The 16,775-nt window shown below is 34.5% G+C and overlaps 1 protein-coding gene across 1 annotated transcript; it reads right to left on the reverse strand.

The window, feature by feature from the left end:
• Window positions 1–1,586: 1,586 nt before the first annotated feature.
• Window positions 1,587–4,819, reverse strand: LOC148583647 (small ribosomal subunit protein eS28). Its single transcript, XM_088510555.1, has 2 exons — window positions 4,713–4,819; window positions 1,587–1,991 (listed from the first exon to the last, which is right to left on the reverse strand). Exon 2 carries the CDS (start codon window positions 1,988–1,990, stop codon window positions 1,793–1,795), a length of 198 nt encoding a protein of 65 aa, XP_088366681.1. The 5' UTR covers window position 1,991; window positions 4,713–4,819; the 3' UTR covers window positions 1,587–1,792.
• Window positions 4,820–16,775: the final 11,956 nt, after the last annotated feature.

The raw sequence follows: 16,775 nt of genomic DNA on the forward strand, positions 1-16,775 counted from the left end.
AATGTTCGGGCATTCTAAATTTGGATTTTGATTTTAGTACCCCCATATCCAAAAGTTATTGCCAACAAAAGGAAAAAGATATTAAAATTTTATGTTGAAATTTAAATCGTTTGATGGAATTTTAAGTTTAGGAAAATTTCCTTTCAACCTAGTCTTAATTCCTTTGTTGGGTTATTACAGCTTGAAGTACTAACCTTTTGTGGTCTTATTTGCCAACTGAAAACTATTGAGAAAATCTTTGACAATGATGGTGCAAATTGGGTCCTTGTAATATAATACCGAAAATGCATGTTTTCGAGTGTGTCCCATTTAGAAAATGCCATTATTGTGCGATCAACCATTCCAAAATATCCATAGATGAAACCATTGCCTATTGTTTGATCCTTTCGGATCATTCCCTGTATTTGGTCCTTTCGAACTTTTCCATATATCCCTGCTGCTTTAACTGCTTGGGCTTTGTTGTTAGGATGCCCACCCTTTTGTTGTTGTTCGATCACATGTAACCCTTTTTTCTTTATTTGATTAAAAAAAAAAAAAAAAAAAAAAACCATTCCAAAATAATGGTTTTTTCTTAGTAGGTAGACTTGATTTGGTATTGATGTACATTTCGGTATTGTGTTCAAAGCTTAACATGCTAAGGTTGTGTTTGGCAAACCATTTCCTCCTCTCAACACTATTTACACAGATTTTTTTTTTTTAAAAAAAAAAAAAAAAAAAAAAAAATCAATATCAAAATATTCTCTTTTTTTTTCCCCACTTTTTATTACTATTCAAATACAAAAATTACTACTAAACAAAATCTTTTCAATTTTTAATACAAAAGATTAAAAACTTTATACTACATCAATACATCAAATCCTTATTAAAATTATTAGATTTAGAATGATGCACTCTTAAGAAAGAAAGGCTAATCAAAAGGCTCAACAAGGTAAATAGCGACAATATATCATGAAAAAGAATTACAGGCTCAAGGTATAGCAAAATGGCCTAATCTCATTTCTCAAGGATTTGCATAATTATTCAACATTCATGACTTTTCAAATTCTAGTGTGTCATAAAAAAGCCCTTATTTGATCCTGAGGAATGTATGGTTAAGAGATTTTCATGACTAATCAATGAGTGTGGTGTAAATTATTTTCGGCATCCTTTCATGAGACTAATTGTTCTTTCTTGATTAAGCGGTTTTCATACGATCTATATGTGATATGTTTGATTTTGCTTACATTATTCCACTCACATATACTTGCGGGTGTTACACCTATTTCAAAGTGATTTCAATTGTTGAGTATTAACACCGGTAATGCTTGAATCAAAACATATTTTCTCATAGAAATTCAAGGTCATGTATATCTAGAGTTGATGGTGTGTTTGTGTTGGCTGAAAATTCACTCACATTGAGGTTTGAGAGCATGGGAAAATTCTTTAGTAGTTGTTAGTATTTTTTTTTTTAACCTTCAACAAAATCTTGTTCCCTCGATTCAAAAAAAAAAAATTGTTTCTTGAGTCTTTATTTCTGTATTTTGTTTTGAGATGTAAATGTTATGCCATGAACCCAACATAGAGCTAAAGGTTTACTCACAAGCATAAATAGTGAATAGTGAGTACCAAACATATTTAAGGTGCAAAAATAAAGAGCAACATAAAAATCCATGAATAAGATTTTAGTCAAGATCCATGAATAAGATTTTAGTCAACATCTCACATATAGATCATATGACAACCGCTTAATCAAGAAAGAACAATTAGTATCATGAAAGGACCATAGGGAATGGAACCAGGGGGAACAAGCCAATCATCGAAGCCTTCTAGCTTCTCTTTCGGACTCGAGCAGGGTAAGAATATCGCCTTCCCTCACTGGGCCCTTCACATTTCTCATGATGAACCTGTTTTGATCATCAAGAAACTTGACTCGCACCTGGGTCACTTGCCCTCTGGATCCGGTTCTTCCCATTACCTTCACAACCACGGCATGCTTCACCTGAGATTCCATCCTGTACAAGTACCAAGTATAATCAGGAAAATATGAACATTTATGCAAATTATTGAAAGAAAAAAAAAATTCTTAACTACATTGAAGCCAAACCAGAAAAAGAACATGGAAAAGACACATTACAGAAAGAGAAGGGGAAAAAAAGATTTGTTTTGATTCTTCATTAGCATTATAAATTTGTTTGCCTTTACCAACCAATATAACCAAAATATATTAAAATATGAAGGAGATGTGAACCAACACTATTTGTCACTTGCTAAAACAGGATCAAACATGATAACCAAAACAATAAAACAGCAGCAAGTAGCAAGAAAACAGTAATTGTTTTCATTTGGATTAGAAAAATGATGACAGAAAAGTAATGAACTTTTTAAATTGATCTTAACAATAAAAGATTTTCAAATTAAGTTTTCTATATGCACTCCAAACTCTAAATTTTTGGTGACAAAAACAGTATGAGCAGCATAGATACATCTATAAATCATATTCTGTTTCAGTCAAACATCCTAAATCAGAGAAAAACGATTACCACTTTTATTCTAACTCCAACCACCCTGCTACTATAACATTCACCACTTTCACAATGATATTGAAGAAATTCTTCACATAAACACGAAATCATCTTCTTCTAATGGGCAGAAGCAGAAGTGTATTGTTGAAATTTGCAAATCCATGAATTGAAGGCTTACTAAATGCTAAGTTTCGTGTTTCAAATAACATGTGGGTGTCATGTAAGATAATTTGTAAACAAAAATATGACGATCTCATTTGCTACCAAAAGTAGATGGAGGTTTATTTGTAAAAGCTAGTCAGATAATTCCTCGTAATTAGCCCACTTACACTGAGGCATTTTGTAAATCACCTATAAAAAAGAAAACAAAAAATAAAGGTTTGTGGGCTCTGCTTCTAATACAAAACCATGTTCATAGCACTTTATGCATGCATATGCAGATATCACTCAAAGCAGTAACTAACTCAACACACAAGCGCATATATATATATATATATATATATCACTTTTGAGAAAAGGACATCAATGCAGTGCTGCAATTTAGGATCATCAACTGAGCTCCATGAAATCAGGAAAATTTAGGAAGAAAAGGCAATATAGGGAAGAAAAAAGGGCAATGGAATCTTCATTTGCAAAAGGAGACTGGTTGAAAGGATTAGGAAGCAATTTAACACTGAATACTACTTGAAAAGCCACAATAATATGAGCCCTGTCAGAGTTGTTTGTAGTTTTGACTACTTTAATTTCCAAAATTTTGGGGAGCTCAGTTGCAAGAAGAGGAGACCTTGCTCTTATTAGCTAAGGTCGTAAGCAGAGTGGTAGAGACTTAAGCCAACAGTAGGTTCCTGAAGTAGAAGAAGAGAATTCAATAGTTTGAACGATTTGGGGATTATTGCAATTGGAACTGGGGTGCACCTTACGACTGTTGTCATTGTAAAAGAAATGTTAGAAGTACTAAATCTTGTGTTGAAAGATGGCACGACCGTTGGATATTTGTATCTACCATGTGCATATGACATTTTTGTTATTTGTCTCTGCGTTCACAGCATGCAAGGCACATCCTTCTTCCTACTCTTCTCCCTTGCTTATAAAAACTCCCTTCCTCCTCCCCTACTTCCTTCAAGAGAAAATCTTGAGTTTTATTTTAAAAATTAAAGCGTAATAGGTTAAAAAACTTGACCGAACAACAATAATGATCAAACGTTGAATTCGTAAACTTGATCTTTATTGTCGGTTAGTTGAATTTTTAACTTATTCATGGTGAAGAATGAAGGTGTTGATAATAACCCCTCTTTCAACACAACCCTCCAATCCACCATCATACATAACTCGTCTCAACGAGACATCCTCAATTGATTCAGTTTTGATGTTTACTTGTAGATTAATGCTTTATCTATATATACCACTTTTTTTTTTATGGTATATGGGGTAGTAGTGTGAGGGAATTAAGTGTCCTTCTTTTTCTGCCTCCCTCTCCATCTCTTTCATACAAAGTTTGCTTGATTACTCTTTTTCAGTTTCCTTTCAAGTGAGAGAGAATCCTAGCTCATGTTTTTTTAGGAGAACCAAATATTTTACCAAAGAGATGGATGCCGAAATGATGTGGAGCTATTCATTGGAAATAATCAAAATAGTGAATAAAAAAAATGCTACGGATACCAATAAATAAGCTCCAAATTATCTTAGTATGGATATTTTATAAAAGATTTGGTAGTCCTTTTTAGAAAGGAACACTATAAGATTATATTTCTATCAGTGCCTTGGTGATTTGCTTTTTAATGCACATAAACTCATACAGAGAAATCAAGAATGAACCTTTAAATTACACCCAGAAATTGCCAAACAACTCTGAAATATTACACAGAAATACACCCACCCGTTCTCTCGATTAGTCAAATAAAGAAAAAAAAAATCACAATAGCATATCAACCTCGTTGAAGATAATATGGGTACTAAAAATTAAAGATATGTCGATCCCAAGCCTGCGAAAACTGTATCACAAGTGGAAAAGAAAAGGAGAAAGAAAATTATGGTGAGAGAGAAACTACTCGCTGAAGCTCAGCATATGAATTAGAGCGTCACAAGACAGACAGACAGATAGACAGACAAGATAAGAAACATCATTGCCCATTGCTGTTACTAATGAACATGTTATGATAACTTTGGCCGTAAGTTGTTGTTGTTGATGAATACAAAGAGTAGAAGTCAAACCTTGCTGAGCAGTTTGCAGGGAGATCGACGCAAAGGGAGCGACAGGCGGCGTCACCGGTAGTAGGGAGCGGCAGCAGCAAATATGAAAGCGGAAAGGCTTAGGTAAGGGCTTTTATGAGACGAAGAAAAACAAAACGTATTTATATCACTGCTTTTTAATATATCTTTGAAAAAAATATAAAAAAGCCCCAAACTAACCTCCGTTAGCGATGGAGTAGAGTTCACCACGTTCAAAAAGTACTAAAATAGTCCTTCAAATTACCAAAATATATTAAAAATGCCATTTATTTTTTTCTATTCCTATAATACGCATATTCTTTTAAAATATTAAATAATTAAAAAAAAAAAAACAAATCTTTATAAAGAAAAAAAAAAAAAAAAACCAATGGGCGAATAAATACAAAAAAACAAAAAAAGGATTTTTGGAATAAATAAATAATTAGTCACTATAATTTGCCTAAATTACAACTGGTTTCATGTCGTATGAAAGTAAAATCAAAGGTTCTTGAAATATTTAAAAAACAAAAGTTTAGTCCCTTGAGTCAAATTGCGTTAGGGGTGGGCAGATTAACCGATTACCGACTTTAACCAAACCAATATTAACCGTAACTGATAGTTATCAGTCGGTAATCGGTTAAAAATTTTATACTGATAAGCTTATCGGTCGGTTAAAAAATTTTTCTTAAAAAACCGATATGACCGATAAGCTATTTTAATTTTTAATTTTTTAGAATTTTATATTTATTATTGTAGTGGATCAATATATATATATATATTAAAAAAAAAATTAAAAAAAGAGCTTCAATAAGGTATTTTAGCCACAAATATACTCTAAAATAACTAATTTTTAATAAGCTATTTTAGGCTTTAGTGTAACAAAACGTATTTGAACCTCCAAAACAATTAATTTTTGGCCAAATTAGCAACCAGTAAAAACCCAATAAAAAGCCCACAAAAGCTCAAACCGATTTAACCGACCGGTTAACCGATTATCGATATAACCAATAATTTTCGGTTAACACTTCTTATCGGTCGGTAATCGGTTAGGATTTGGTTAACCGATAGCTTATTGGTTAACCGACGGATAAGCCCATTAATCAGTCCTAACTGACAGATACCCAGCCCTAAATTGTGTTAAAAAAGTGACAAATTCTTTTAAATATAATTAAAACGCAAATAAAAATGGCGACATGTGTCATTCTTAATATATATATATATTAAACCAAAAAATAAATAAAAAAGCAACCCCTTTCCTTTTTTCTTTTTTTTTTTAAAAAAAATTAAATTTTTAGTTTTTTTTTTTTAATTTTAGTTTTTAAAGAATAAGGGTATTATTGGAATATAAAAAAATATGTGGCATTTTTGACATACTTTGGTAGTTTGATGAGCTACTTTAACACATTTTGAATATCATGAGACTCTTTAAAAACAGTTATTAGTTTGGGGAGCTTTTTTATATTTTTCCTATATGTTTTTTAGGAAAAATTTCATGAAACTTTCCTCTCTTTTGAAATTAGCCCGAAAGTTCAAAAACTTTCAATTGCTTTCAAGGATAGAAATTTCCTTATGCATAGTCTAATAACCAAATATCATCTCTCACATGTTTTCTTTAATATTTTTAATAGTCATCTATTGCTATTCTATTAACTTAGAAACTCCAACATTGATTTGTGACAAGCTTAAAATGTTAAATGACACTTATCACTTATTAGAATAGATAGAAAGAATTTGTTTTTTGCTTTTTGGTTTTTTTTTTTAGAATTTCTTATGTATAAAAGGTTGGGCGTTCTCGAGAAGAGGAAGAGTATATAATGATCTCCAGATGTTCCGCTTTTCTCGAAAAGGGTTGCATAAGCAAGGATTTTTTTATCCACTTTGACGTGAGGAAGAAGTAGCGTTGTGTGTTGTGCGTTTTTTTTTTTTTGGGAGGAAAATGAGTTTATATGCTTCCTTAATAAGACAAAAAAGCATGACCTTTTTTTTTTTTTAACCCTTAGATGTAATTGGCGAACATATTTCGAAATTTGAGAAACTCAAATTCTCTTAAAATTCGAGGGCATCCCGATCCGAATTCAACATACACACCCCTCCCTTAGCTTGAAATAATATGTTGCATGGGTTTCTAATAAACTCTATAAAACTCATATATGAGAAATGAATAGAGCAGGATAATTATATTGTTAACGAAAAAAAGAAGGAAAATACCTTTTACAACCTGCCATCCCCCCTTGCAAGAAAAGTATGACCGCTTTTACATTTTAGCATCCAAAGTTTAATTAGTGGCATTCAACCCCTTGTTTTCTGTCTAGGTTTGAAAACCCTAGAGGAGAAGGAACTTTTCAAGTCAGCATCAAACTGTGAAGGAAAATTGGTAGCACCTTTTTGTTACACAAGGAGGAGCAAATGGTGGAAGATCTAGCTAACTTATGGGAAAAGTTCACACTCTCCGAAGAAGAAAGTTTAAAGGTGGAAGTTCAAGAACATGCACAGGAAGAAATTGTGACTTGGGGGCAATCATGTCTTGTAAATTTCCCAAAATTAACCTTGGCTAATTTGGCAGAGTTACTGGCAATTACCCTAGTTAAACCAACTTGTGGCTAAATAGGAAATCGTCCATCTAAGCATTATCAGAGTTGATACATAGGAATGTAAAATAAATCTGAGAAACTATTATATCATCAAATGGACAAGCATATTCCTCGAAGTTAAGATATGGAGCAATTAATAACAATAATAAACAAACTTGATAATAGCATGAAGATTCTAAGTAAGGTCCGTAGTGGCAACCGAGCCACTCCTAGGTGCTAGTGACAACTTCCTAAAAGGATAATAACAGCATAAGTCTAACGACTTAGTAAGTAAACCTCATAATTGGGTCTGATTGAGCCCAGTTAATTATAAATAAATGTACAGTTTAAGTAAACATTCAAAATGAGGTATTGTCTCCGTTAGTACACCATAAAATAGTATTTTGGTTTTCAAGTGTAATGTACTACCGACGGCAGTCGCCTAAATATTTTAATGCAGAAAGAATAATTCTTTTATAGGTCGTAACTCTTAAGTATGGTCTACCCGAGATATTTCTCCTTCTCAGCAGGGTTAGCACTGTCCCGAGAGACCTGTAATACAATGCTGGTGCCCTAACCATTATACGCTATTGTATATCCCATTAGTGGCATGGCTGAGTCCGACCTCGGGTGGCCCACGCCACTAATGATGTCCGTTTTGTAGTGACCAACCATTAAGGAATGGCTGGGCCTGGTTACGAAACCATTGGATCCAAATCCCACATAACGATTTACACATTTGACCATAAAATGAAGTCTATATAGTAAGCTCATGGCCATTACATCGCATGTACCGGTGTGCCATGTCATACGATGCATCTTATTAATCAGTTGATAAAGCAGTTACCAAGTTATTATGAAAAGTAGTGTAACATCCCCAGCCCGTTAAGACTGAGTTTGCCACTTTTCTTCTTTTACAACAAAAGTTCTTGCAAAGATCTATAAGGTCTATCAGAGTACTTGATTTTAAAGGATACAAAAAATGTATAAAACATTATTCAAGAGATTTTATTACAAGCGAAATTAGAAAACATTAAACTTTAGTTGCGGAATATCATATCATTACAATAACTTATATGAAAAGACTTTGAAAATTAATAATTATTCCCACCCCATTCCGGCCTCCTATTCCAGCATCCTTTCTACCTGAAAACAAGAAATAAAACTGAATGAGCCCAAAGGGGGCCCAGCAAGTAAAATCCACAACCATAAATAGTTTTACTCCTTGTTCTCAGTTTTGAAAATCGTTTTCGCAAATAAATATAATTCTAGCCATAATAATATCTGTATGTACGGTTGCATCTCCCGTAACATATACATACTATTACATCTAGTAATAGATCATCGTTGTAAATCATCTTTATAAATCATCATCATAATGCATCATTATAAATAATCTTTGTAAATCATCATAGCATATCATCGTTGAAAATATAGTATCATTTTCTCATAATAGGGCCCATGTACACTATTACCCCTGTGCACGAGGGTTGCGGGTCCTTGTGACCATGGCACTGAACTGTGGCCACAGCCATGCCCGACCGTCAATTAACTCTTTCTTGGTGCACTCAACGGTCTAGTTGATGGAATACCACCTTCTGGCATAGCCTCCTTCAGTGGGTTCGCCTCCATCCGAGTATCGGTACCGAACTCTCATCTTATCTTATCTTGGGGCCAAAAATACTCTCCTCCATACATGTGCCCTCATTTCATAAACATTTATCTCATCTCTTGTACTTTTCTTTGTACTTCTTTTGATGCATCTTAGGGCAACATGTAGGAGGGTTTATCATCTTTTTTCTTTCTTATAATCATCATCATTTCTCAACTTTCTTTTCTTAAAATGGAAACTTTTCCAAATATAAACTTGTTGTGCTTAAAAAGCATTTAAAGAAATATAAACTTTCTAAATAATTCTTTTAGAAATCCTTCATGCATGCAACATATCTCCATGACAGGTAAATAAAATAATCATTTACAGTTTGATACAAGAATATATAAATAGCATGACATGAAGTAATTTTAGAAGGGGTAGTAAATTTACTTACCTCGAGACTGAAGCTAAAAGTGGTATGAAGGAATCTAGTTGCTCCAATATGACTAACACCACTAGTATATCTTTTGAAACTAATTTCTAAAGTCCGCTATCTCTTGTATTCTTTCTTTCTTGTAGCGCTTGGTCTCGCCCTTTCTCTCTCTGTTCTGAGTAAACACTCTTAGAAAGAAGAAAGACCGAGTAAAAAGCGGAAGAAGGAAGAATATATGCAAGAGATGGGAGAGGAGATGAGTGGTGAAAATTCTGAAGGAGAAGAGCTCTATTTATTGGAGAAAATCAAACACTATTCTACCGTCAATTTACAATTATACCCTCATTTTACTATTTCACCAACCCTATACTATTTCACCAACCCTATACTATTTCACCAACCCTATACTATTCTACCTTCAATTTACAATTATACCCTCATTCTATCTTCAATTTACAATTATACCCTCATTTTACTATTTCACCAACCCTATACTATTTCACCAACCCTATACTATTTCACCAACCCTATACTATTCTACCTTCAATTTACAATTATACCCTCATTCTATCTTCAATTTACAATTATACCCTCATTTTACTATTTCACCAACCCTATACTATTCCACCAACCCTATACTATTTCACCAACCCTATACTATTCTACCTTCTTATTCTACCATCCTTATACCTACCATTTACTATCCTATTATTTCACCAATTACCATTCTCTAATTACCACTCTCATAAATTTCCCAAGAATTAAAATCCTTAGCTACAATGGATATTAAAATAACATCATTATCAAAATAATCTATTTAAATAGCTTTGAAAATTCTGGGACACTACAATCTTCCCTCCTTATTAGAATTTCGTCCTCGAAATTAAAGCCCATAAATTACCACCTATCTCCAAATTGAGCAACCTAAATTAAAAACAAATCATACTTGAACCATAACTTACTCAAGTTACTATAAATTTTTTTTTTTTTTTTTTTTTTTTTTTTTTTTTTTTTTTTTTTTCAATCTGTTCATAAATAAATATCATAACATATTCCATACCCAGGCGATGTGAGACTCTACAAGCACTCTTCTTGGGCACCAGTGTCACCGTTGGCAATCCTCAGGGAATTTCTTCATTCTCGGCCCTTAACTTTTGGCCCTTATACATTTCATTGTGTCTTAACTGACACCATTATAATATAACCCACTTTTGGCATCACCAACGTATGTCCACTAGCGACCCTCATAGGCTTGTGCACACTCCCACCATCTCAGGCTGGGTAATGTTTTGATACCCTTTGTAACATCCCAGGGAAAAGCGCTAGCCACATCTGCGCTATTACCCCAAAAGGACTAGTCAATTTGGAGCTTCCCTATAATTCATTATAAAGCCCAATTTCACCTAGTAACTAGGCAATGTGGGACTTAGCACCCATGACTATCTCTATAAACTACCCACTCAATGTGGGCTTCTTCTCATCTTCCCAATATGGGACCGGGTCACGTCATGCAGTGCTTCAATACCACATGACCTGGCGTTACTAGGTGGCTCTGATACCATTATTGTAACGATCTGATCTCATATAGCGGAAAACTGTAATTATCAATACAAAAAAATACTGTTAAAATACTTTTCTTTATACAAAAATACCCAAAGCTATGTCGTACAAGGCATTTATACAAATCTATCCGACAGTCTAAACTCTAGACAAAACTTAACCAACTTGGAATCTCTGTACATCTCAATATGAATCTCTTAATCACAACTGCATAATTACCTTGATTTTCCATTCCTGCAAGCACTACAAAAACTGTGAAGTAGTGAGTCAATTGATTTCCGATAATATAAATCATTGTTGAATCATTTATAGCAAAATGCTAGACAAGTTATAAAACCACAAAAATCCGTATTATTGGATATCAATATCATACTCAGTAAGTAAGAATACTTACAGTGGATTACATGAATGGATCATCAAAGGTAATTACTTGAAACCCGTTCTGCTGCAGTTGGTCCATACCCATAACAATCCCTTCACTGACTCTCTCTCTCTCTCTCTCTCGCCTAAACTCTCTTTCTTCCTCTTCAGCTCTCTGTCTTAAATTTCCCATCTCACTCTCGGTTTCTCTTGTGTTCTTTCTTTCTTGTAGCGCTTGGTCTCGCCCTTTCTCTCTCTGTTCTGAGTAAACACTCTTAGAAAGAAGAAAGACCTAGTAAAAAGCGGAAGAAGGAAGAATATATGCAAGAGATGGGAGAGGAGATGAGTGGTGAAAATTCTGAAGGAGAAGAGCTCTATTTATTGGAGAAAATCAAACACTATTCTACCGTCAATTTACAATTATACCCTCATTTTACTATTTCACCAACCCTATACTATTTCACCAACCCTATACTATTTCACCAACCCTATACTATTCTACCTTCAATTTACAATTATACCCTCATTCTATCTTCAATTTACAATTATACCCTCATTTTACTATTTCACCAACCCTATACTATTTCACCAACCCTATACTATTTCACCAACCCTATACTATTCTACCTTCAATTTACAATTATACCCTCATTCTATCTTCAATTTACAATTATACCCTCATTTTACTATTTCACCAACCCTATACTATTCCACCAACCCTATACTATTCTACCAACCCTATACTATTTCACCAACCCTATACTATTCTACCTTCTTATTCTACCATCCTTATACCTACCATTTACTATCCTATTATTTCACCAATTACCATTCTCTAATTACCACTCTCATAAATTTCCCAAGAATTAAAATCCTTAGCTACAATGGATATTAAAATAACATCATTATCAAAATAATCTATTTAAATAGCTTTGAAAATTCTGGGACACTACAAGTAGACACGCTCATACCATACTCGTAGTAAGTCAAACGACATATCCCACGTTTTTAAGGAAAAAGTTCGTAAGTGTTTACTTACCTCGTACGCTCGCTTGAATCCTCCAACATTGCTAAATCCTGCTATAATGCAACATGACAGGTCGTTATGCTCAGTTCTAGAGGACCCTTACGAGTAAAATACTAAGCCTTATCTAACAAAAGGATTGCTAGACTCTAAAATACACATGAGTGGGGCTTAAGGGCCAGTGCCTGGCTTTCTGATTGTACGTCCGGTCAATGAGTTAGGTCATCCATCTAAAGCTCCAAACTATGTTTTAAAGCTTCTATAAAATCTATAGGCTACTATATCCCCTTCTAGCCTAAGAGATAAACACATGAAACACAAGAAAACTCAACATCATGCAATACAAGGAATCAAAGAAGCTTTCCGAAACTATTTTGAAAACATTTCTTACTTTGTAAGGAAAAGAGTAAAGAGCTTAACATAACACTTTTGAAAACTCACAACATTTAAGAAAGCAATAAAAACAGTAGTGAAAGCATATAACGGGAAAGGGATTACCTTGGGTAGAAGGGCAAGAACACAAGCTTCCTTCCTTCTCCCTCAAAACTCACAAAGATATTCACTCAAGGGGTTTCAGAGGGTCTGAGGTCGGAATGGTGGCTTCAAAGGGGGTGGTGGGGGTTAGTATTTATAGACCAGAAAAGCTGAGGGCGCTACCATCTCCTTTGAAAAGTAGCGGACGTTTGGTACTATTAGGGCGTACATCTGATACTATTTACTCAACGGTCCAAAGGGTGTATCATATGTACGTACAAGTTTTATTTTTAGTTTTATTTTAATTATGTGTAACTAACTCTTAAGGAGGGCTAGATTGAAGCCCTAATTATGTTTATTTAATATTTCAATATTAGCGCATTTGTGATAATCATACTGTGTTGCTTAACTTGATTAATTCCTATTTTCTTGAATTCCTCATATGTATGTGACTGGCCATTATATGCATGTGGTATGGATTAGTTAATTAAATCAATTTCGATGACCGAGTCCTGGGTTTAATAAGAGTAACAAAATATATCCACACCGGATTCTTGGGTTAATCAACATGGAAAACCGGGAGTAGACACCCATGCCCTAGACCTCATGTGTTTGTTAATTTTCATAGATTTATGCTTTCTTAAAGAACAACTTAGTAGACACCCATGCTAAATCCTTTAAGAAAGAAAAGAATTAGAGTAGACACACATGCCTAATTCGCTTAGGTTGACAAACATTAAGTATTCACAATATGATTAGATCATTGGCATATTGTTATATTATCTAAGTATGATTAGTGGTGGATATCAAAGCCCTACCTTTAGCTTTTCATTTATCTTTATATCTTTTTATATTTCTTTTTCACAATATTAATTTCGTGACAAGTTAATATTTTTATCAATTATAAAACAAAATCAACAATCCTCGTGGGATCGATCTCGTACTTGTTGCACTATACTATCGTTTGATCTTGTGTACTTGCGAGTAAAACATACTAAATATCATCTATTAATTTAGGTAGTATTTTACACAACAAGTTTTTGGCGCCGTTGCCGGGGATTGTTTGACTTTGTTTTAATTTTTTTTTCCTTTAATTTATCTTTGTTTTAAATTTTTTTTGTTTTTCTAGTTTTTTCCGCAGTTCCTGTTCTGCCTCTGGAGGTGCATTCGAGTGCCCAACTAGGGCGATTGAGCGCACCAGTGCGATCGATCGCACATCCAGACTTCAGCACAATTACTGCACTAATTATAGATCTGATTTTTTCTTTTATTTCATGCAGGGCCAGTTGAGTTTGCATCTTAGTAAGTTTTATTTTTAATTTTGTTTCTTTTTAATTTTTTTTTTCTTTTAACTTTTTGTTATTTTATTCTTTATTTCACACATGTGGGGAGGCATTCCGACGCCCTATGAACCATGTTCATTATGCCATGACCCTTATCACAATGTTAGAGAATGTCCTTCAATAAGACAAATTTCTAACAAAATTTTTGGGCATAAGAATACATCGTTCTCTAGACCGGGACCCGACCGCTATTTTGATTCCTATAACCCGTCATGGAGCCAACAGTATAATCTTTCATGGCAAGCTCAAGCTCCTGGAATTCAAGCACCACAACTTCATGAAGAGGAGTCATCTCCCCAGTTCTATGGTCAATCATATTCATGTCTTAGTCCCAATCTGAGGCAATCCATTTTCAAGATAATAGCTCATGCAGAGGAACCATCTTCCATATATGACTATTCATATTCCTCTCCACCTCAACAATAACAAGAAGAGATACCTCCTCCAAAGAATTCTGTGTTAGAAGAAGTGCATGCTAGTTTAGAAGAAACTGTTAAGGAGAGTTTTTGTGAGCCAAGTCTTGAGGATCCGATGGGAGAGTGTTTTGATCAAATTGGAGGTGACCTAGACCTGGACAAGCTCTGAAACTTCTAATGAGCCAAGTCTTAAGGATCCTTTGGGAGAGTGCTTTGATGAATTTGGAGGTGACCTTGACCTCGACAAGCTACTTGAGTATGTTGAGACTTCTAATGAGCCAAGTCTTGAGGATCCATTGAAAGAGCGTTTTGATCAATTTGAGTTTGACTTGGATCTTGACAAGTTCTTCAAGCAAGCTGAGATGTTTAGTGAGCCAAGTCTGGAGGATCCATTGGAAGAGCACTTTGCTCAGTATGAATTTGATCTGGACCTTGACATGATACATGTGCAAGCTGATGCCTTATTGAATTCCACTTCTAAGAACAACAAGGTGGAAGAAGAAGATGAGCAAACTGAGGTTTTAGAGGAGCTACATCGGGAAAAGGAAGAGAGCACTGAGACTTCTTCAACATCAGCTCCTATTCCCGAATTACTAAGAATCCAAGAGAGAAGTTTGTTGGGGCTATGTGATTGATAAGCGCTAAAATATTCATATTTTCAGCCCTTATCTTACATGTTTTAATCCTTTGGTTGCAATTAATTAGGTCATTTTAATTCCTTTTTGTGTTTTTTGATGTTTTTACAGGCTTTTGGAAGAAAGTGAAGTAAAACTGGGTGATTTAGGCTCAAAAAAAGAATATGGGAAAATTGGAGCTCCCTAGTACTGCGATCGAGCGCAATACCAGAGAAAATGCTGCACGAGCCAGGCTAGGAGCGATCGAGCCCAGGCAAAAAAATGATCGATCGCAGACATGTGATCGAGCGCACACGGGCTGTGATCGAGTGCACCCGTGCACAGGAGGCATTCCAAGTGGCGGCTACAATGTCCCTATTTCCATATTAGGGTTTTTCAAACTCTAAATTGTAATAGGACTGAAACCCTGCGAAAACCCTAGGGTTTACTACTTTTCCAAGGACTTCTAAAGCCTTTAAATAGACTCCTAAGCCTTTAGAATAGGTAGGCTTGGAGAAGGGAGAAGAATAGGAGCTCTCAAGTCAAGTCTCGGGTTTATTCTTTCTTTTCTTTTCTTTTCTTTTATTTTATGAAGATGTTTAACATCAACTCTATGTGTAACTAATTTATTTAGTAGGGCTAGATTGAAGCCCTAGTCATGTTAAATTAATATTTCAAGATTGGCGCCTTGTGATAATCTTGTTGTGCTATTTAATTTGATTAATACCTGCTTGCATGAATTCCTCATATGTGTATGCCTGATCAACATGTGCATGTGGTATGGACTTATTAGTTAGATCAATTTGGATGGCCGAGTCCTGGGTTTAACTTAAGTAACAGAAGAATCTACACCGCGATTCTTGGGTTAATCAACATGGGGAACCGAGAGTATACACCCATGCCTAGGCCCAGTGTGTTTGTTGATTTCCATAGAACATATGCTTTTCTAAAGAACAACTTAGCATATACCATGCTAAATCCTTTAGGAAATAAAAGAGTTAGAGTATACACTCATGCCTAACTCGTTGCTTAGGGAAATCAATAGCTTAAGGAATTAGAGTTTAACCCTTAGGCTGGCAAACATTAAATATGCATAACTTGATCAAAGCATTGACATATTGATATACTAGTTTGACATAATGAGTGGTGGATATCAAAGCCCTACCATTTGTTATCATCACATCAACAATCAATCTTTAACTTGCTTTTGCTTAAGGAATCTATTTTTAAACATAAATTCAGCAATCCTCGTGGGAATGATCATGTACTTGCACCCTATAGTACCATGTTGACCTTGTGCACTTGCAAGTAAAACGTACAATTATTTACCTATTAATTTATGTATATTTTTGGACAACAGTGATGAGCAAATTGAGGACATCAAGATATATGAATTCTCTGAGTATTATCCAGTTCATGATTCCCTCCCAGATAAGAAACTGTTGGAGAAAACTCAAAGTGGTCATCCTCGATCTATAAACACTCGAAAGCATCTTGCAACAGAAAAGATTCATTCCCTTTGGTGCAAGAGAAGGAAAGAATGGTGCTTCAAGTTTAAAGTACCAAAGTCTGGTTGAAGACGTTAAACTTAGCACTCATGGGAGGCACCCCACAGCATATTCTTTTTATTTCCTTGTTTATTTGTTTTTATTTTATTTTATTTTTATTTTTTTTTTGT

The sequence above is a fragment of the Corylus avellana genome, chromosome 9 (assembly GCF_965113065.1).
Source record: "Corylus avellana chromosome 9, dhCorAvel1.hap1.2, whole genome shotgun sequence".
In the NCBI taxonomy this organism is placed as follows: domain Eukaryota; kingdom Viridiplantae; phylum Streptophyta; class Magnoliopsida; order Fagales; family Betulaceae; genus Corylus; species Corylus avellana.

Excerpts from the sequence above, each read along its gene's own strand:
- LOC148583647 (XM_088510555.1), bottom strand. The coding sequence starts at position 1,990 with ATGGAATCTCAGGTGAAGCATGCCGTGGTTGTGAAGGTAATGGGAAGA.